The sequence below is a fragment of the Bos indicus genome, chromosome 21 (genome assembly GCF_029378745.1).
Source record: "Bos indicus isolate NIAB-ARS_2022 breed Sahiwal x Tharparkar chromosome 21, NIAB-ARS_B.indTharparkar_mat_pri_1.0, whole genome shotgun sequence".
In the NCBI taxonomy this organism is placed as follows: domain Eukaryota; kingdom Metazoa; phylum Chordata; class Mammalia; order Artiodactyla; family Bovidae; genus Bos; species Bos indicus.
In genome coordinates, this window is record NC_091780.1 from 28624538 (window position 1) to 28645648 (window position 21111).

A 21111-nucleotide genomic window follows, 5' to 3' on the forward strand; every position below is an offset into this window, starting at 1 on the left:
AAACCATTTTCTTTTGATGCAAAAAAGTTTTTTGTTCACATTTTCAATAAATGTTTATAGGTAAAAAACAAACAGTGACAGGACTACTGTACTTTTAGCAACAGCTATTGAACTGTCAAATACCTCCATACTTTTTAAATATGTGATAATATTAATTAATTGGCTGCACAGGCGCTTTGGTGCAGCACACACTTTTTCTAGTTGTGGCTCACAGGCTTCTCACTGCAGAGAGCAGGCTCAGTTGGCCAGTGGCATGTGGGATCTTAGTTCCCTGACCAAAGAGCAAACCTGTGTCCCTTGCATTGAAAGGCGGATTCTTAACCACTAGAGCATGAGGGATGTCCCCTTCCTTACTTTAAAAATAAAAATTAAGAAAATGGCACAGTGAAAACCAATACCAAATATCTTTCCCCCCAAATTTAACAACACAGCACAGCTGGCACCAAGCCACCACGCTACACAGCAAGTTCCCACTGTTCCATGTGCCTTCCTTGGAAGCAGGAAGCAAACAAAGAGCAAGTTAACAAAATTCTGAAATCTCAGAACAGCTATCAACTTCAGAGAGCTGCAGAGGAGAACAGCTGATGCAACCTCCAGAGAACGAGGAGAACTTGCCCCAACACCTCGCAACACGTCACCTAAGAAAAAGGAAAAATGCACCAGAAGAGTACACAAGATGCTCTTTCCAACGGTTACAGGAAGGAAATGTTTAAACATGACACTGCAAAAATAAATAAATAAATAAAAGTAAACATGACATTGAAAAGAGAATCACTTTCTCAACTGGACGGGATGAAGGGGGAAGGCAAAGGTGTCTAAGTGCCTTTGTCTTCTTGTCTGTCTTAGAAGGCAAGCACCAAGAAACCTAGAAACAGAGTTTTCAACTTGGTATTTAAAGTTAGATTGTAACAACAATCAAAAAATAAATAAATAAACTAAAAATAAGAAAATAAGGAACAAAACTCAGGAAATAGAAAAGGTGATCATTTTTTTCATTTTCATGCAAAGAACAGATGTAATTCAAGAACTGCTAAGCCATGAAGGAGAAGGTTATATATAATAAATATATATTTAGATGAGTAGCCAGCGGAAAAACTAAAACAAGATCTAAACCACCCAATTCACCAGGGGAAATATCATAAATATACACACATGTGTGCTTAGTCGTTCAGTCATGTCTGACTGCCACCGCATGGACTATAGCCCTCCAGGCTCCTCTGTCCACAGGATTCTCTAGGCAAGAATACTGGAGGGGGTTGCCATTTCCTCCTCCAGGGGATCTTTCTGACCCAAGGTTCCCACCAGCATTTCCTGTGTCTCCTGCATTGGCAGGCAGATTCATTTACCACTGAGTCACCCTGGAAACCCCAATATGAACTCAGATAACAAATTTTAAAAATGAAGGAAAAGGCAATTAAAAAAAAAAAAAAATGAGGAACTTCCCTGGTGGGCCAGTGGTTAATAATCTGGAAATGTCAAGACAGGATCAGACATATCTGTGTTTGCTGTGAGGACACACGAGGCCCCTGCTTTGCTGCACATACATGTGCTCAGTTGCTTGGTCATGTCTGACTCGTTGGTTCTGTCCCCTCCCCTGGAGGTGGGCAGGCCTGTGACTGCAGAGGCAACAACACTATGTGACCTCTGAGATGAGGCTGGAAAAGGCATCAGCTTCCACCAGTGCTCCTGGGACGTCTGCTCTGGAGGAGTCCAACCACATTGAGACCATAGGCCAGAGGGGCCATGAGGAGGCACGTGGCTAAGCTCCCAGCTGACAGCCAGTAGTAACCCTGGCAGTGAGGGAGGCAGCTGGGACGTCCAGCCAGCCAAGCCTTAGGATAACCGTAGCCCCGGCCAGCATCTGATGCAGTCAAGATGTGGAGACCCACTCTACAGAGTCCCTCCAACGTCCCCAGTGAGAACATAAAATACCTCTTTCTAGCTACTACCTGTGGGTATAATCTGCTATGTAGAAACAGTTAGTGGGACTGCAAGTGAATTCTGTTAGAAAGAGAAAGAATGAAAAAGAGAACAAGAAAAAAAAAAGACACAAAAAGAACCTGGGGGAAGGGGCACCATCAACTTTTAACACATAAAGAATCAAAGTGCATCCATTAATTCACTGAACAAATGGATATTGAGCGCATACAGCTTCACACAGGCCAGGGGTTTTGATTCCGGTGAGACAGCCAAGCAAACAGATTTAATTTCAGGTAGCTCAGAGTGCTCTGAAGAAAATAAAAATCAGGCTAGGAGAGTGGAACGAGGGTGGTCAGAGCAGGCCTCCAGGAGGAAATAATCAAAGAGGGTTTCCAGCATCAAAGAACGGACACACTGACTGCGTAAGTCCCTTCATGAAATACTGTGAAATACACACCACCAAGAATAAAGAGTAGAGGGACATCCTTGGTGGTCCAGTGGTTAAGAATCCATCCACCTTCCAATGCAGGGGGCATGGGTTTGATCCCTGGTCTGGGAAGATTTCAGATGCCTTGCGGCAACTAAGCCTGCAAGCCACAACTGAAGAGCCTATGCACCACAATGACAGGTCCAGTGTGCTACAACTAAGACCTGACGCAGCCAAAGAAATAAGTAAGAAAACTCAAGAGTTAAAAAAAAAGAGGGGTGTGTAATGCAATGAGCTAGCCCAGGACTCACCGGTAGCGACTTTGCCATCCAGTCTCAGACCATGTGAGCAGCTCCCCTGAAGTTCTCACCTAATCTGGGTGCCAGAGAGGAAAGAGAAGACCATGGAAAGATACAGAAAAAAAGTTCAGATCAGTGACTGGCTAAGGACCCACATGAGAGATTCTAGATCGGGGTATACGGAAGAGAAGTCTCTGGAGATAAGCCCCCAGACAGGTCCCAAGGGCAAAAGCAAGAAAAGAGACCGGATGCAGATGATTGCAGTCCGTCTGCAGAACTACAGATGGACCTCAGGACCCCAGGCACATGCCCTCTCCCCAGAATTACAGCACTGGTTTCTGCTCTGAGGCAGAAACCGAAACAGTGCTGTATGCACCAAAGAAATGAGTTTTCTGTCTCGTCCACTTAGAGCACACACTTCAACCGCATGAGAGGAGAGGCCCAGCCCAATACTCAGAGGCAAAGCTGCCCGCCCTCAGGTTCACCCACACCCAGACAGCGGGGTCAGGCCCTTGCTTGATGCGCAGGATAGGAAAGTCAAGGAAAACATGTCAAGCACCGCTATGAATCTAGTCCTAGTCTTCAATGATAAACCCCAAAGGACACCAAGAACCACCAGACCATTAAGGAAAATCAAAGCCACAAAAGAGGCAGACTTGGAAGAACAAACAGAAAAGCCTGAGAGCAAACAGGATTCCAAGGTAAGAACCCTTCTTGACTTAATTAGCACCCTCAGGCAGAAATGGGAAACAATGCAAACAGAAAATAAGATGAACATTAAGAAAAATTAGCAGGAAAAATGGAAGAGAGCATCACAATTTTAATTATGGTGACTGTATACTGAAAAAGAAGACAAGATCCTAGAAATTTTCAGAGATGTAAAACAGGCTAGGTTTTCAGCAAAAGATGAGCCACAATGGATCAGACCTCTTACCAGTGACACCTGGCATACTGTGTGCTTTGTTGCTCAGGAGTATTTCCCGCCATGTCACATTCAACATCAATTCTAGCCCTCCAGGGCACTCAGGAAGGAGAATAACACCTGTGATCTGGCACCCATGAGGCTGCAGACACTCCCTACAGTAAGCTCTGAGGAAAATGGCAGGATGTTGGTTGGCCCCAGGTAGCTGAGATGCATATGAAAGGAATGATTTCAATGAGTCCAGACTCTTGCATCTTGCCATATGTAGAAAAGCACTAAATTCCTTAACTTGGGATATCTGGTTATCCTTAATTAACAATCATGTTTTAATGTTCCGACTACCTGCCCTTTCTTTGTTGCAAAACTTCTATGTAACCTGGCTCCTCCCCTTGCCTCCTTGGAGCAGTTCTCTGAGGGTTACTTGAGATGCTGACTCCTAGGCTTAAGACCTAAAAATTTCCACCAAATAAAACATAGTGCTCAACTTCTAAACTGTGACTATTTTTTAAGTCAACAGTTATGTACTACTCTTTGAGACCCCATGGACTGTAGCTCGCCAGGATCCTCTGTCCACAGAATTTCCCAGGCAAGAATAGTGGAGTGGGTTGTCATTTCCTCCTCCAGGTGATCTTCCTGATCCAGGGATCAAACCCATGTCTCCTGCAGCTCTTGTATTGGCAGGCAGACTCTTTACGAGCTGAGCCACCAGGGAAGCCCATGGCATACTATATTTAGCATCAAAGAAATAACAACAGAAAGGTTGAAAACATTTAATTGTAAGGCATGGGGAAGGCAGGAGCTGAGGGATTAGTTTAGCATTTCAATTTGCACCCTTCCATGCTGTTAAAACAATTTTAATTTCCAGGATATTAAGTTGACAACACTTTTGTCATCATCACCAAAATCACCACCACCATCAAAAAACAGAGAGATGAATTGTGCTGCTTCCACCACAATATACAACATCAGGGCTCTTTCTGTTAAACTCTGACTCCATTCTACTCGCTTGAGAGGCACACCAACTGAACCGCAGGTAAGAGCCACAGGTGTAACTCTATTTTAAAATTTTTTATTTTATTTATTTATCTTGGCTGTGCCATGCAGCAAGTGGGATCTTAGTTCCCTAATCAGGTTAAACCCATGCCCCCTGCAGTGGAAGGGCAGAGTCTTAACCACTGGACCACCAGGGTAGTCCCAACAGGTGTAACTCTTTAGGTCACCGGACAGGCACCTTGCTCCAGGGCTTTTCTGGCTTTTTGTTTCATTTTCTTTTGGTTTTTGTTATTCTTTATATAGCAAAAATAAAATGAAGGGTATTATATATACACATATATGTATGTATATTTACACACTCTCTGTTTTTAAGAAGTCAATGTCCAGAAGTTATGTGCCACTAGTTATGACAGACTCCAGCTCAGTTAATCTGCTCACACCTCTTAGGTGTTAATATTTCCTCATCTTGAAAAGGGTCAGCTCCAAGCCTCACACTCCGCCTTGGCACAGAATGGCAATGGAAGGCGTGAAAAGAGGACTCGAGAGCACCAGTGCTAAATTTGATGAACTGGCAGGTAGAAAGCAGATGCCATGTTTCTTTGCCTTTTTCTTAGAGGGTCAAACGTTAGTTTCTACAAAGGCAGTGTCCCTTTGTAAACAGTTGTGAAAAACTCTGGGGTGTAGTTGGGGGAAAAAAAGATGTTTCTTAAAAAAAAAAAAAATCACAAGATTCTGATAGGCATATACTCTTTGTGGCTAAGCTGCTTAGTAATATGTTAAACAGGGACCATTCTCTGAGTGCTTTCAGATTCTAGGTTAGAGGGTCTAAAAACGTACTTCAATATCACCATCTGCAGACTTCCCTTGCGGTCAGGTGGTTAAGACTCTGAGTCTCCACTGCATGAGGCCCAGGTTCAATCACTGGTTGGGAACTAAGATTCCACATGCCACCAGGTGTGACCAAAAAAAGAAAAAAACAAAAAAAATTACTGTCTGTATCCACTATCAGCCAATAGTGTACAATACTGTAAAGCCAATATGTACAATTTCTCATTATAGATGAGAAGACAACACTTCTCTTATCCTTAGATCACTTCAGTATTTTTCAAAAGAAAAATCTGTCTTTGCATGAAGTTTCAAATTCTCTATTTTTTTTTTCTTTCTTCTGTAGAAGGATGAGCTGTAATTTTAAGGGTTTATTTTTGAGCCACTAAGTTACCTGTCTCTGTGATAGACAGTTACGTCACAGGCTCTGGGACTAAAGCTGCTGATGCAAAGGAAGTAGTTTGTTTACATTTACCACATACTTGACTGAAGGCTATGAAATGGAATATTTCCTCCCATACCGGTAAACAAGGATGTCACCGTCATCAGGGAGTCTAGCCTTCCAAATGTAATTTCTGAGCCCAGGAAGAATAATACTGGCAGCCATCATCCACTTCCCTAGTAAACATAAGTATTGAGGAGTTTGGTGGGGTGGGGTGGGGAGGGTGAGAGAAAGCACAAGAGGCATCTAACCCCACATACCCCACTCCCTTACTGTGAAGTAGGAATTAAGGATGTGAATAATGAAGAAGCAGAATTTGGCCCCAGAGAGCTGAGCCTGGACACTTACATCTTCCCATGCCTAGAAAAGCCGTAAATTCCTTAGTTCAAGATATCTGATTTTAATTAACAATAATTTTTTGATATTCAGATTACGTGCCCCTTGCTGCAAAACTTCTATATACCCGACTCTTCCCCTCGCCTTAGAAGGCAGTTCTCTCAGGGTCACTTTATTTATTTATTTTTTCAGGGTCACTTTAGATGCTGTCTTCCGGGCTTGAAATCCTAACAATTCCCACTGGATAAAACAACTCTTGACTTCTAGGTTGTGACTACATTTTTTAGTTGCCAAGGCCTTCCCTTCCCCCCAAAATGCCAGTATCCCCAATTCCTGCTGGTCTTTAAGGCTCACGTCTACGTAAGCGTACTGAACCCTGAAACTTTCATCACCAGCTGGACATAGGGAAGGTAAGAACAGCCATGATGATCAAATGAGGCTATCAAGTCAGGTCAGTGAAGTGCCTAAATGCAGAAACCGAATGCAAGCAGGCTTGCATTGGGCACACCAGGGACAGGAGCCTAGAAATCTCACCTTCCCTAAATAGATACGTAAAGTCAAAAGCAAGACATAAATGTTTCCTTTCACACTATCATTCAACATGAAGGTTCCAATTAACGCAAAAGAAAAGGAATAAGCAGCATATACGTTTTTTTGTTGATATGAAAAATATTGAACACAAAGAAGCAAAATGATTTACCAATGATATGAATGTAGAAATGGGAAGCACAAATGAAAGCATGTTAGTTGCTCAGTCATGTCTGACTCTTCACAACCCCATAGACTGTAGCCCATGAGGCTCCTCTGTCCATGGGATTCTTCAGGCCAGAATACTGGAGTGCGTTATCATTTCCTCCTCCAGGGGATCTTCCCAACCCAAGGATCGAACCCAGGCCTCCTGCGTTGCAGGCAGATTCTCTACCTTCTGAGCCACCAGGGGAGTCACAAGACATTTACTTAAAAATAGAATAAATGATTTCAAAGTAAGACAGAAACAAAAGTCGACAGTTTCTCTGTATAGGAGTCGTCAGTCTTGGAAGAAGGGAAATTCCAATGATGACACAGAGCTACACCACAGAACTTGAGTACATTTAACAGGCAAGGTACAGCAGCTATAGGACAGAACCTCAGAACACTCTACCTGTTCAAAAACTGAATTCATATTAAAAACGTTCAGCACTGAAGCAAAACACAAAGACACAGCATTATATCATATCATATCTCGAATAAACAAGAATATATGAGTTTTACTTTGCCTGGTATCAAGACTCAGACACCCAGAACAGACTTGTGGCTTTGAAGGGGGAGCAGGTAGGGGAGGGATGGATTGGGAGTTTGGGATGAGCAGATGCAATCTATTATCTATAGAAAGGGTAAACAACAAGGTCCTACTGTACAGCACAGGGAACTACAGTCAATATCCTGTGATAAACCATAATGGAAAAGAATATGAAAGAGAATGTATATATGTGTTTGAGTCACTTTGCTATACAGTAGAAATTAACACAACATTGTAAATCAACTATGCTTCGATTAAAAAAAAAAAAAAAGACCGACACCTGCCTTTTAAAAAAATTATTTATTATTTGGCTGCACCTCGCGGCATGTGAGATGTGAGATCTTAGTTTCCCGATCAGGGATAGAACCTCTGCTCCCTGCACTAGAAGTTCAAAGTTTTAACCACTGGACCACCAGGGAAGTCCCAAGGCCTGCTTTCTTTTCATTTGAATTTGCTTGGTATATCTTTTCCAGTCCTTTTATTTTTAGTCTTTCTAAATCTCTCCATTTTCAGTCTATCTCTGGATCTTGCTTTGTTAAGTCAACCTGAAAAACTTTTTTAACCAGGCTAATTAAATCTATTTACATAATGTGAATACAGTCTGGATGTCTGGCATCAGCTTTGCAGATTTTTAACCTTATATTTAAAACAATGACGCACAAACTCCGTCCTTCCGTCCGTGGGCTGCCCACTCCCTACTTTCTCTGAGTCTCTGCAGGTTCATAGGAAGGATACTGGTTCTAGTTGCTGCTTTATATTACCACCTTATATAACCCCCTGAGCACCCTCCTTTTCTAGGCATTATTACCTCCCTCCTAAGAGCAATAATGCAATTAGCTAGTAATTGCTTCTTCTTTCTCCCGTTGCTCTTCCTAAACTATCCATTTTATTTATTTAAAAAAATTTTTTTATTGTGGTACAAGTCATATAATATAAAACATACTATTTTAACCATATTTAACTGTATAACTCAGTGGCACTAAGTACATTCACACCGTTATACAACACTCACCATCATCCATCTTCTGAATTTTCCACCTACCTGAACTAAAATTCTGTCATTAAACACTAACTCCCCGCCTCCCACTCCCCAGCCCCTGGCACCTACCAATGTACTTTCTGACTCTATGAATTTGACTATTTGAGGTACCTTGCAAAAGTGGAATCAAACAGTATTTGTTTGCACCTGATATATATTGAAATACATATTAAAAAATAGAGACATCATTTTGATGACAAAGGTCCATATAGTCAAAGCTATTTTTTTCCAGTAGTCATGTATGGATGTGAGAGTTGGATCATAAAAAAGGCTGAGCACCAAAGAATTAATGCCTCCAAATTGTGGTGCTGGAGAAGACACTTGAGAGTCCCTTGGACAGTAAGAAGATCAAACCAGTCAATCCGACTCCTTGTGACTCCATGGTCTGTAGCCCACCAGGTTCCTCTGTCCATGAGATTTTCCAGGCAAGAATACTGGAGTGGGTAGCCAATCCCTTCTCCAGGGAATTTTGCCAACCCAGGGATCCAACCTGAGTCTCTTGCATTTGCAGGTGGATTCTTTACCACTAGCACCATCTGGGAAGCCTCCATCTTATATATAATAGTTTGCATTTGCTTATCCCAACCTCCCAATTCTTGCCCGTCACAACCTCCCTCCAACCTCGGCAACCACAAGTCTGTTCTCTATGTCTGTGAGTCTGTTTCGTAGACAAGTTCATTTGTGTTATAAAAAGCAGCAACATTCTTGACTGGATTTACACAGTTTCCAAAGACTGACTCACAACGTAACATTCAAAATGTCCAGGATATAATCCAAAATTACCAGGCCTACAAAGAATCAGGACAATGCCAACTCCCACAGGAAAACACAATCAATGATAGATTCTGGAACAATCAAAGACTTTAAAGATGTGATAACAAAAATGCTCCAGTAAGCAAGGGAATGAATGAAAAGCTACAAAAACCTAAAGAAAAAAAATCTAGTTGATATGAAGGAGAACCATATGGAAATTTTAAAAACAGAAATACAGAATCACTGAAGTAAAAAATTCACCAGATGAATTTAATAGCAGAATGGAAATGAAAGGAGAAAAAGTCAACTGACATGGGAGCAACAATTTAAATCACAACGGATTTCTCATCAGAGAACACAGAAGGAATTCGGAGAATATCTCCATTCTGCTTTTCATTTACTTCCAAGAATCCATAAAGTGAGTCTGACCATGAGGATAAACCAGATGGACCCAGGTTCAGGGTTATCCTACAGCATATAGGCTTGTACTCTCAGGACTTCCCTGGTGGTCCAGTGGTTAAGACTCAGTGCTTCCAATGGTCAGGGAATTAAGATCCCACATGCTGCATAGCACAGCCAAAAAAATTTCTTTTTTTATTCTTTAAAAAGGCTTGTACTCTTTAAAATCATGGAAAACATGAGACATAAAGGATGACTGAAGAGAGTGAAGAGATACAAGACACACATATATTGCTGGACAGGATCCTGGGCCAGGAAGGGAAAGGAACACTCTTTGGACAGTTGGTGGAATTGGAATAGGATCTATGACTCAGACAACGATGTTTTTCTAATGTTGAGTTCCTAGGCTGGAGGAGTTTATACTGGCTACATAGAAGAGTGTCTTTGAGTAGGGGATATATCCACTGAAATGTTCAGGAGTGATGGGACATCACATCTGCAGCCTGCCCCCAAGAGGTCAAGAAAAATACTCTAATGATACTGGATTTTTTTTTTCTTCCATTCAGAGAGAGAGACAGTGCACACAAGTCTCCATGTGCAAGCCATGGAGCAAATATAGTAAAAGCACTTACAATCGGGGAACCTAGTAGACAGGATACAGAGTTCTTAGTTCTGTTCTACAATCTTTTCTAAAAATTGGAAATTTCAACTTGCCCCCTCCAAACTGACTTTTTAAAATACTGCTTCACCTTTTCTAGCACAGAATTTGTTTGGCTTTGAGAACTGCAACACACAACACAAATGACTAAGACTTCCGCCTAATCTTTAACATTCATTATTTTACAGGGATATGTCTGTGTTGATTATTCTCCATTGATTTTTTTCCCCCCATCACATGGTGGACACTTTCAAGTCTTCTTTTATTTTTAGGTTAGTTTTCTGCCAGTAATAGTTCTAAACATTTATTTTATTCCATTGCTTTGTTTTTCCTTTCCTGGACACTCTAATTACACATAGATCTCCTTTGCCTGTCTCCTATACTTTCTTTTTTAAAATATTTATTTATTTACTTATTTGGTCGTGCTGGGTCTTTGTTGTGGCATGGGAGATCTCTGATCTTAGCTGCAGCATGTGGGATCTAGTTCCCTGACCAGGGATTGAACCCTGGCGCCCTGCATTGGGAGCTTGGAGGCTTAGCCACTGGACCACTAGGGAAGTCCTTGTCTCCTATACATTCTAACTTAGTCTACTCCTTCATTTATTTGCTATTGTTTTCATTTTCCTCCTTCTCATCCTGTATTATTATTTTGGGACTATGGTAACCACTTGCTCTTGTGTCCCTTCTGCATATAATTTAGTCTTCCATTCTAAAACTCATTTTTTCCTAATTCTTTCCTGATATCAATCTGCTCTCATTTCATAATTTTCTGTTATCAAGCCATGTTTTTGTAGTTTCTAAATTTATGCTGGATGCTACCCTTTCAAATTGTTTTTTTCTTTTAGTTTATCTTGAAATATTAGTTTATGATTTTTTCTGGCGTGTTCTCATTTTCTATAGTACCATTATGTTCATTTCATCATTCTTTTCTGAATCAGTTTTGCATAAGATTATATCATATTCAATCCCAAAGAAAGGCAATGCCAAAGAATGCTCAAACTACCCCACAATTGCACTCATCTCACACGCTAGTAAAGTAATGCTCCAAATTCTCCAAGCCAGGCTTCAGCAATACGTGAACCATGAACTTCAAGATGTTCAAGCTGATTTTAGAAAAGGCAGAGGAACCAAAGATCAAATTGCCAACATCCGCTGGATCATCAAAACAGCAAGAGAGTTCCAGAAAAACATCTTTTTCTGCTTTATTGACTATGCCAAAGTCTTTGACTGTGTGAATCACAATAAACTGTGGAAAAATCTCAAAGAGATGGGAATACCAGATCACCTGACCTGCCTCTTGAGAAACCTATATGCAGGTCAGGAAGCAACAGTTAGAACTGGACATGGAACAACATACTTGTTCCAGATAGGAAAAGGAGTATGTCAAGGCTGTATATTGTCACCCTGCTTATTTAACTTATATGCAGAGTACATCATGAGAAACGCTGGGCTGGAAGAAGCACAAGCTGGAATCAAGATTGCTGGGAGAAATATCAATAACCTCACATATGCAGATGACACCACCCTTATGGCAGAAAGTGAAGAGGATCTAAAAAGCCTCTTGATGAAAGTGAAAGAGGGGAGTGAAAAAGCTGGCTTAAAGCTCAACATTCAGAAAACAAAGATCATGGAATCTGGTCCCATCACTTCATGGCAAATAGATGGGGAAACAGTGGAACAGTGTCAGACTTTATTTGGCGGGGGGGGGGGGGGGCTCCAAAATCACTGCAGCCATGAAATTAAAAGACGCTTACTCCTTGGAAGGAAAGTTATGACCAACCTAGATAGCATATAGAAAAACAGAGACATTACTTTGCCAACAAAGGTCTGTCTAGTCAAGGTTATGGTTTATCCAGTGGTCATGTATGGATGTGAGAGTTGGACTGTGAAGAAAGCTGAGCACCAAAGAATTGATGCTTTTGAACTGTGGTGTTGGAGGAGACTCTTGAGAGTCCCTTGGACTGCAAGGAGATCCAACCAGTCCATTCTAAAGGAGATCAGCCCTGGGTGTTCTTTGGGAGGAATGATGCTAAAGCTGAAACTCCAGTACTTTGGCCACCTCATGCGAAGAGTTGACTCATTGGAAAAGACTCTGATGCTGGGAGGGATTGGGGGCAGGAGGAAAAGGGGATGACAGAGGATGAGATGGCTGGATGGCATCACCGACTCGATGGACATGAGTTTCAGTGAACTCCGGGAGTTGGTGATGGACAGGGAGGCCTGGCATGCTGCGATTCATGGGGTCGCAGAGTCGGACACACGGAGAAGGCAATGGCACCCCACTCCAGTACTCTTGCCTGGAGAGTCCCATGGATGGAGGAGCCTGGTAGGCTGCAGTTCATGGGGTCGCTAAGAGTCGGACACGACTGAGTGACTTCCCTTTCACTTTTCACTTTCATGCATTGGAGAAGGAAATGGCAACCCACTCCAGTGTTCTTGCCTGGAGAATCCCAGGGACGGGGGAGCCTGATGGGCTGCTGCCTATGGGGTCGCACAGAGTCGGACACGACTGAAGTGACTTAGCAGCAGCAGCAGCAGAGTAGGACACAACTGAGCGACGGAATTAAACTGTACTGAACTGAGATCATATTCCATTTTTCTTTCCCCATGTATGAGGTAGATTTTCCCAATCTGGGAAAAGAAAGCTCCTAAAGAATAAGGGTTGAGCTAGGACAGCTTTGGGCTTCCCCAGTGGCAAAGCAGTACAGAATCCAACTGCAATCCAAGAGCCTCGGGCTCTATCCCTAAATTGAGAAAATCCCTTGGAGAAGGAAATAGCAATTCACTCCAGTGTTATTGCCTGGAATATCCCATGAACAGATGGGTTTAGCAGGTTACAGTCTGTGGGGTCGCAAAGAGTCAGATGCACACACATAGGACATCTTCGTCAGCTGGGCTCTACCGATCTTAAAGACTCAAGAATGAGATCTCTACGTATCCACTTACTTGCTTCTCAGCATTCAATCCAGAATCTGGGGACACTCATCCCCACCCTGGCCCTTTGCTCCAGCTCCAGACCCTGCAGACCCTGTTTCCAAGGCCATTCTCTCTGCCCAGGATCTCCTACTGCTGCTGGAGCAGTTTCTGGGAGTCCCCCGACCTGCACCATCCTAATCTATGCCTCCTTGCTGTCGGTGTTCCTGTCCTGCTCAGTTTGGTTTCTATTTCTGGTCATTCTGCTCAGGGCGAGGCATTGACCTTGTAGAAGGAAGAACTCACAGTGTGTTTCTCAGATGGTCCCAGGTTTGCATGTTCATCCCTGCAAGGTGGCTGTTCTCACCCCCAACCAGAAAACCCAGAGCACCTCTCCGGCGTTCATCCACTTTTCGGGGTGAATAACTCACGGTGATTCGGGGTTCCCATAGCCTGTCAATGCTTTCATTCACTCCCCACCACCCTCAGCTGTTCATCTGCAGCTCTGGCTCCCAGTGGACTGGCCGCATCTATGTCCTGACTTGTAGGGATCGCACATCTCTTTCATTGATGTGTCCTCACTTAGGTTTTTCTAGGATAACCATGTGAACTGGTTGAGTTTTCTGTTTTGTTTTGTTTAGGCCACACTGTGCCACATGTGGGATCTTAGTTCCCCAACCAGAGATTAAACCAGTGACCCCTGCATTGGCAGCATGGAGTCTTAGCCACTGGACCACCAGGAAACTCTCACGAACTAGTTTTCAAAAAAAGTTTAGGGGAGACTGAAAATCTGCTCCCATAAGAGATGTTCTGAAAGGTGTAAGACAAAGGACAAAGAAATGAAAATGCAACTGTGTTCCTGAACTAGAAGCTTCCGTACGATAAAACTGTCAATACTGCCAAAATTGTTCCATCAATGTAACGCAACTGCAATCCAAACCTTAAATAGGTATTGCTGGAAACTAGACACAGACATTTTAAAGTTATTACAGAAGAACCAAGGCACTTTTGAGAAAGAAAACAGTATGGAGGGAGATGCCTGACCAGATAGTGAAATTTACCAGTATGTTGCCTTAACCAAAATACTGTGGTGCGTGTGCATGTGTGCATGCTCAGTTGCTGAGTCGTGTCTGACTCTATGCAACCTCATGGACTGTAGCCTACCAGGATCCTCTGTCCATGGGATTTCTCAGGCAAGAATACTAGAGTGGGTCACCATGCCCTCCTCTAGGGGATCTTCCTGACCCAGGGATAAAACCCTGGTATCCTGCATTACAGGCGGGTTCTTTATCACTAATGCCACCTGGGAAGCTCCTTTGTTAACTATATATGGTGACAAATGTTAAATACTCTTATTGTGGAGATCCTTTTGCAACACATAGAAGCACTGGATCATTATGCTGTATGCTTGAGACTAGCATAATATTGTATGTTAATTATATCTCAATGAAAAAAATAAGTAAAATAGAGTAAAACTGAATAGAGTCCCAAACAGAAGCACAGGTACAGAGGACCTTACCTGGTCTGCAAGGAAACAAAGTTAGGTCTTTTTTTCACACCGTTGTTGTTTAGTCATTCAGTCGTGTCCAACTCTTTGCGACCCCATGGACTGCAGCATGTCAGGCTCCTCTTTCTATGGGATTTTCCAGGCAAGAATACTGGAAACATTGCACTAAGACTGCCCCTTTGCCATCATCTTCCCAGCCCAGGCTATTAGCATTCCTTCACATGTTATTCATCTGATGGAAGAAAAAATATTTCATTGTCTTCATTTGATCTGACTTTCCATGGTTACTTCTCTGATAAGTTTCAAGTATTGGGTTGACCAAAAAGTTCATTCAGAATGGGTTACCATTTCCTTCTCTATACACAAAACAAATTCTGGACGATTTAAAAATTAAATGTAAAAAGTAAGATGAAAACATAAGAAGGAAATGTGAAGGAATGTTTGTGTGACCTATGTAATGACAACCCTCTTTACTAAGAAAAGAGCCCAGACACTGAGGAAAAGAAAGCTCATAGATTTGACTATATGAAACGTTTTAAAATTTTATATACAGCAAAAGACATCAAAAATTAAGCCACATGAGAAATGAAAAACTGCAAGAAAATATTGGATTGGCCAAAAAGTCCATTTGGGTTTTTCCATACGATCTTACGGAAAAATCTGAATGAAGGTTTTGGTCAACCCAATACTTGTAATGTATCAGAGAAGTAACCATGGAAAGTCAGATCAAATGAAAACAATGAAAAATCTTTTTTTCCGTCAGATGAATAAAATATTAAGGAATGCTAATAGCCTGGGCTAGGAAGATGATGGCAAAGGGGCAGTCTTATGCAATGTTTCTGTGGTCAGGGATGACTACAATCCTTCATAGAATAACTCTGGCAATATCTAATGAAATACCAAATTGGAACCCCCTCCAACTAGCCATTCCACTTTGGGGAATGTATGCTCAGAAAACCAGCACTGGCCTCTAAGGCTATACAAGCAGCATGGTTTGTGGAGACACAGAACTGACACAACCAGGCTACTCCCCAAAGGAGAACTGAATAAATTATAAAATGCATCCTATGGATTCTTACGTAGTCATTAATAATGACAGAAATAGTAAGAATAATCAGTATGGCTGGGCATATTTATTACACACAAAATAAAAGAGTCAGAGTAAGTGGTGTGTGACATAATCTTTTCATTAAAAAATGTTACAAGAAAAGAAACGTCCCACACATTACATATAAATCCTAATATTTTTGTGATTGTAAAGCAAAGTGCAGAAAGGTCCCATGAAACACTGCTAATGCAGGTCACCTGTGGGTACAGAGCTGGGACAGAAGAAAGCACTGTCGTCATTTTCTTTACACCCTTCTTTGTTTTCAGTTACTGCAACAAACACCTGTTGCTTTGCAGTATGCTGTTGCTTTTAAAGGAAAAAGAAAATATATACACATCTGTGCATCAACAGTCAGCTCCTAACGGTTATGTCTTTACCAACACATGTGACTGGCCATGTGGATAATTCACAGGGTACTCGGTTGTCTCTGATGTCTTGGGAGTAAATAAAATGTCAAAGAAAAATAATGAGGCTGTTCTGTCAAAGGTTAACTGTAATACTCCATGAGAGCCAGCAGAAGTGCTGGAGACTTCCTTCCCTTCCCCTTTACTTCCATTTTTTAATATTTAAATTACATATACAAAACTGTTTAGTCTGTTCTCTGATATAAAGTTCACTTAAAATAAGACTGAATTCATTGTGGACTTCCCTGGGTGGTCCAGGGGTTGAGACACAGTGCTTCCACTGCAAGGGGCACAGGTTCAATCCCTGGTTGGGGAACTAGGAGCCCAAATGCTGCAAAATTTTTAAATATATGATTAATTCGTTGATCATTAAACACACATACACACAGCCTTTGTAGTCTTCTAAACTGTTCCTGTAGATCATCATCTCTCAAAAGGGGCCAAGCATTTATCCCTGGGGAAGCCAAGTCACCCAAAGGGAGGGGACCTGGGACATGACAGCCACTTGAAGGCAGGTCTCCGAAACAGCACGGCTGCCCCGACCAGGCCTGCTGCCCTCTCCCCTGTTTCCAGCCTTGCCAAGGACCCCCCAGGGCTCTTCCTGTCATTTTGTGCTTCTCCAAAGTTCTCTTGCATCATCACCTTTCCACACATATTTTGTGCTTTTCCTAAGATACAGGTGTTTCTTCCCTACAGAGGCTTTACCTTTGACCCTTCACAGCCAACTCAAGTGAAGCCCCTTCAGCCACTGCTTGGGGTTGCTGCTGCTGCTAAGTCACTTCAGTCGTGTCTGACTCTGTGCGACCCCATAGACAGCAGCCCACCAGGCTCCCCTGTCCCCAGCTTGGGGTTGGGGGTGGACAATTAAAGTCTTATGGCTAGAGCTGTGGCCTCAAGTCAGAGCAACTAAGTGCAAATCTGACGCTGGCCAAGTGTGACCTTGGGTAGACATGAAATTTCATTTTATGTGCCCACTTGACTGAGGGATGCCCAGACAGACATGACAACATTCTTTTGAGGTATGTCACAACAAGGGGGATGTCTCTATAAGAGATTAGCATTGCATCAGGACACTGAGTAAAGAAGGTCACCTTTATCCATGTAGATGGGCCTCATTTAACCCAGCAAGGGCCTGAACAAGACAACAGAGACAGAACTAGGGCAAATTCATGGTCTCTGAGCTGGGACACCCACCTTCTCCTGCCTTGGACATCAGCACCACTGGTCCTCAGCCTTTGGGGCCACAATGAGGACCACATCACTAGCCCTCCAGTTTCTGGGCTTCTAGACTTGGACTGAATGACACCAGCAACATGCCAGGGTCTCCAGCTTGCTGATATGTGTGTATATTGGCTCTGTTTCTCTGGAGAGCCCCAACTGATACAGCAAGTTCCTTAATCCAGCTCCCCCTCAGTGCACTCTGCACAAGCTGCCAAGACTTCTCAGGGTGTAGGTCTAGCCCTGACACAGCCTCAGTTCCGCAGCACTCCACTAGCTAAGGCCAGTCAGAGGTCCAGTCCAAGTGCAGGGAACTGCACTTGGATGAAATGTGCTATCCCAGCAGGGAAAACACTTAGTGTAAAAGCTGGCACACCGTACATGCTCAATAAACCTAAGCTGTTTTCTTGGTTGTTGTTTTTCCTTAAATAGAGGGGTTATTTTTACATTGGTTCTTCACCAGGGACACACCACAGAGAAGGCCTAGAGACCTAGAAAGTGTTTAAGAACCCACTTTCAGGAAAGGCAGCCACAAGTCATGCAGAGCAGATTTTTGTGAAAAGTTAGTCATCCTGGTCACCATCTTAAGACAAAAATGTCCTTGCAAGGTAGTTTCCACAGTGGGCGGGCAGGCAAGTGGCCAGTGTTACTGCCCACAGCTGCGACAACATGCTGACCTGTCCCAGCATTGCTGGAACCATTCACTGTCTGTGCAAAGGGGTATAGACTGTTTGGAAAAAACTTTAATGCATTATTGACCAGAGACACATTAATATGTATTTTGTTATTCAAATATTATTGACTGGAGTGTTTCAATACTCACATAACAAATCACTGGCCAAAGGCATTAGTTTCTGCAAAAATCTTCAGGTCAATAAAAAGTTAAAGGTGCTTGTGGCAGATTCAGTTTGAAAAAAGCCCATGAGACAGGAGGTGTAAGGAGGTGGGGAGAGTGGGAGGTGGACCCGAGGCACAATCTACCACCTCTAAAATAAAAGCAGAGGATGTTGCTCACTGTTCTCCCCAGAGCCTACAGGCAGGTCTGCACACACAAGACACGTGGGGAATACTCTGAATTGCAGGATGTTGAACTACAAAGTTATAGTTGTGGAAAGGAATAACCCTGGGAATGCAAGCTGAATTAATGCTTTACATATTTATTTAATGCTTAAGACTAAAATACACTGAATGTACATTTTTCACATAAACAGCTTTTCTACCATGTCTGATGGCTGTTTCCCCTTCCAAGTTCATTATTAAGAGACAGCTCTCTCTCTATGCCCTTTGGAAGAACCAAAGCCACAAGGCTAGAAGACCTGGCCCATGGAGAAGCCAAGGGCAGTTCGTTTACCAAGCTGCCACCTGTGGGCCACAGCAGACACAAACTCAGGCCACATGAAAACAATGCACATTAAATCATGCTGAACACTGAGCCACAGATGTGTTTGAAGGCTGTATTTAGGGGCCCCCATTTGAAACATGACTCCTGGGTCTTGCTTCCAATCCCATCTCTTTACTTTGAGCACTGGGAGCCTGAAACTCATGCTCTGTTGTTCTAATCAGCTCTCCAAGACTCACTCCTGGTCTGAAATAAGCTCTGGAAATTCACACGCCCGTTAGGATGAACCATAACACTTGGATCCATCAGGCTGTCACTGAGTCGGTTCTGCTTCGATCTTATCTTACAAGGCCTGCAGCAGACTTGGAGAACAAAGGCCATTACAAAAGAACAACAAAAGCGGAGATCGACAGAATTTTTAAATTTCAGAAGTCAAGGACAAATAGCAAACATTCGTTCCAAAGGCTTGGTTTGGATTTTTGGAGATGGAGTTAAAACAGACCGAATTTACTGTTTAAACCTGTAAAACATACTCCGGCACCGCAAACCAAATGCAGGTACAGACGTCAAGAGTTCTCAGAACAAGGGCTTCTCTTTATAAAGAATATTTGCTCAGCATAGATCTTTCCTGTTTCCATATACTCACTCTTTATTAATATAGGGAAAAAACAACTTTAATAAAAAAAAAAATGCCTCCCTCCCCCCTACCCCCTCCCCCTTATTTCTTGGAGACAACCACGTCCTTGAATGGGATTTCCTGGTGGCTTTGCTTCTACGGCGGTTTGTCAGTCACTGGCCTCTCTAATTTGGGGTCAACAGCCTGAAAATCTGTCACCTCCCGGCTAGGAAGCTCACTAAACACGCCTCCCGCCCCACGCGGCCCGCGGGCCGCCTGCCCAGTCGCACTGTCCACTGCGCTTGCGGATCAATCCCCACCACGCGCGGGACGCGCCACTTACGGTACACCGAGAGGGTGGGCTGCCAAGGCGGGTTCGGCCGGTTCCCGCCGCCAGGACTGACCCGCGACCCGACGGCACGCGCCCTGCGCCGAAGACTTCAGCCGCGGAGGCCAGCCGCGCGGAGCCGCGTGTCCGCACCGGGCTCGCACCCTGCTCCCACCCCGCTCGGGGTCGCCCAGAGCCCCACCACTCCCCGGCGGTTCCTCAGCCCCTGGGCGCAAGGGGCCTCAGGGCCCAGCCGCCGGCCCCGCCGCCCACCCTCATCCGAAGGCCCTTCCAGTGCTTGAGGGCGCCCGGGCTCCTGTCTCTTCGCAAAAAAGTAACTCCGGGACCAGCGCAAGGGGAAAGGGAAAGCGACGCTCCCAGGGCGGCAAGCGGTGAGTCGGGTCTCCGGAGTTCTCCTGCCCGAGTTTTAAGCCGCACCCCGGGCTGTGGCAGCTCGCGCGCCGAACTCGGCGACCGCGGGTGGTGGGCCCGCGTCCCCGGCCCGCAGCCCCCGCGCTCCGCGCCGACACTCACCGAGAAGCCGGCCCAGAAGGGGCAGGAGTGGCGGACACGGGCCGACGTGGTGAGCGCCAGAGCGGCGAAGCTGACGGCCACGATGAGGCATCCGAGCGCCATCTGCGTGGCCCCGAGCGCCAACACGATGCGGGAGCGGCCCGGGCACTCGCGCAGGCGGGACAGGCTGCGGGGCAGCGCGGCCGGGCGCGGCGCGCGGGGACCGCCAGCCGGAGGCATCGCGCCTGCACGCCTCACCCGCTCGCGCCCGGTCCTGCGCGCCGCCCCTCCTCACCAAGGGTCCGAGGCAAGTTGCACCGACTACGGGGTCGGCCTCCCCCCGGGTCGCGGGGGCTGCGGCGGCCGCGCGCGTGGAGCGGGACGCGCGGGGCGGGGAACCGGACGCCCGCAGCCCTGGCCGGGGCCCGCGCCCATGCCGCCGCAGCTCCGCAGGGCCGCCCGCCGGCCACGCCGCGCTGCGCCCTCTCCCGCCCGCCCCGCGCGCTCCCCGGCCCGGGCGCGGGCTCGAGCCGCCGCCGCCGCCGCTGTCCCCGGGCGCGAGCCCTGCCGCCGCCGCGCGCGGGGCCGGGGGCCGAGGCCAGAGCACGAGCCGGGACCGAGCGGCGCGGGAGCGGGCGGGCGCAGGTGCGGTCCCCGTGGTCGGGCCTCGGCGCTCGCGCCCCTCACCGAGGAGGAGAGTGAGAACCGCGGGCGCGTCAAGGGCGAGGGCGGCAGGAGCCCCGGGCCGGCGACGGGGAAGAGGCCTGGGAGCTGGGGCGGGCCGGCCGAGCCGCTACCGAGCCTGGGGCTGGCCCGGGAGGAGCGCGCGCCCCGGCGGCGGGGGTCGCGGAGGAGGTGACTTCCCAGCGCCTA

The 21111-nt window shown here is 45.2% G+C and overlaps 1 protein-coding gene across 1 annotated transcript in view; it reads right to left on the reverse strand.

Annotated features, from left to right (window-relative positions):
• Positions 1 to 20637, reverse strand: part of ENTREP2 (endosomal transmembrane epsin interactor 2) — a 241270-nt gene extending 220633 nt beyond the window's left edge. Inside the window, exon 1 of the mRNA XM_070775270.1 lies at positions 20260 to 20637. Coding sequence (XP_070631371.1) covers positions 20260 to 20478 — 219 coding nt within the window. The 5' untranslated portion in view covers positions 20479 to 20637. The remainder of the gene's footprint in view (positions 1 to 20259) is intronic.
• Positions 20638 to 21111: the final 474 nt, after the last annotated feature.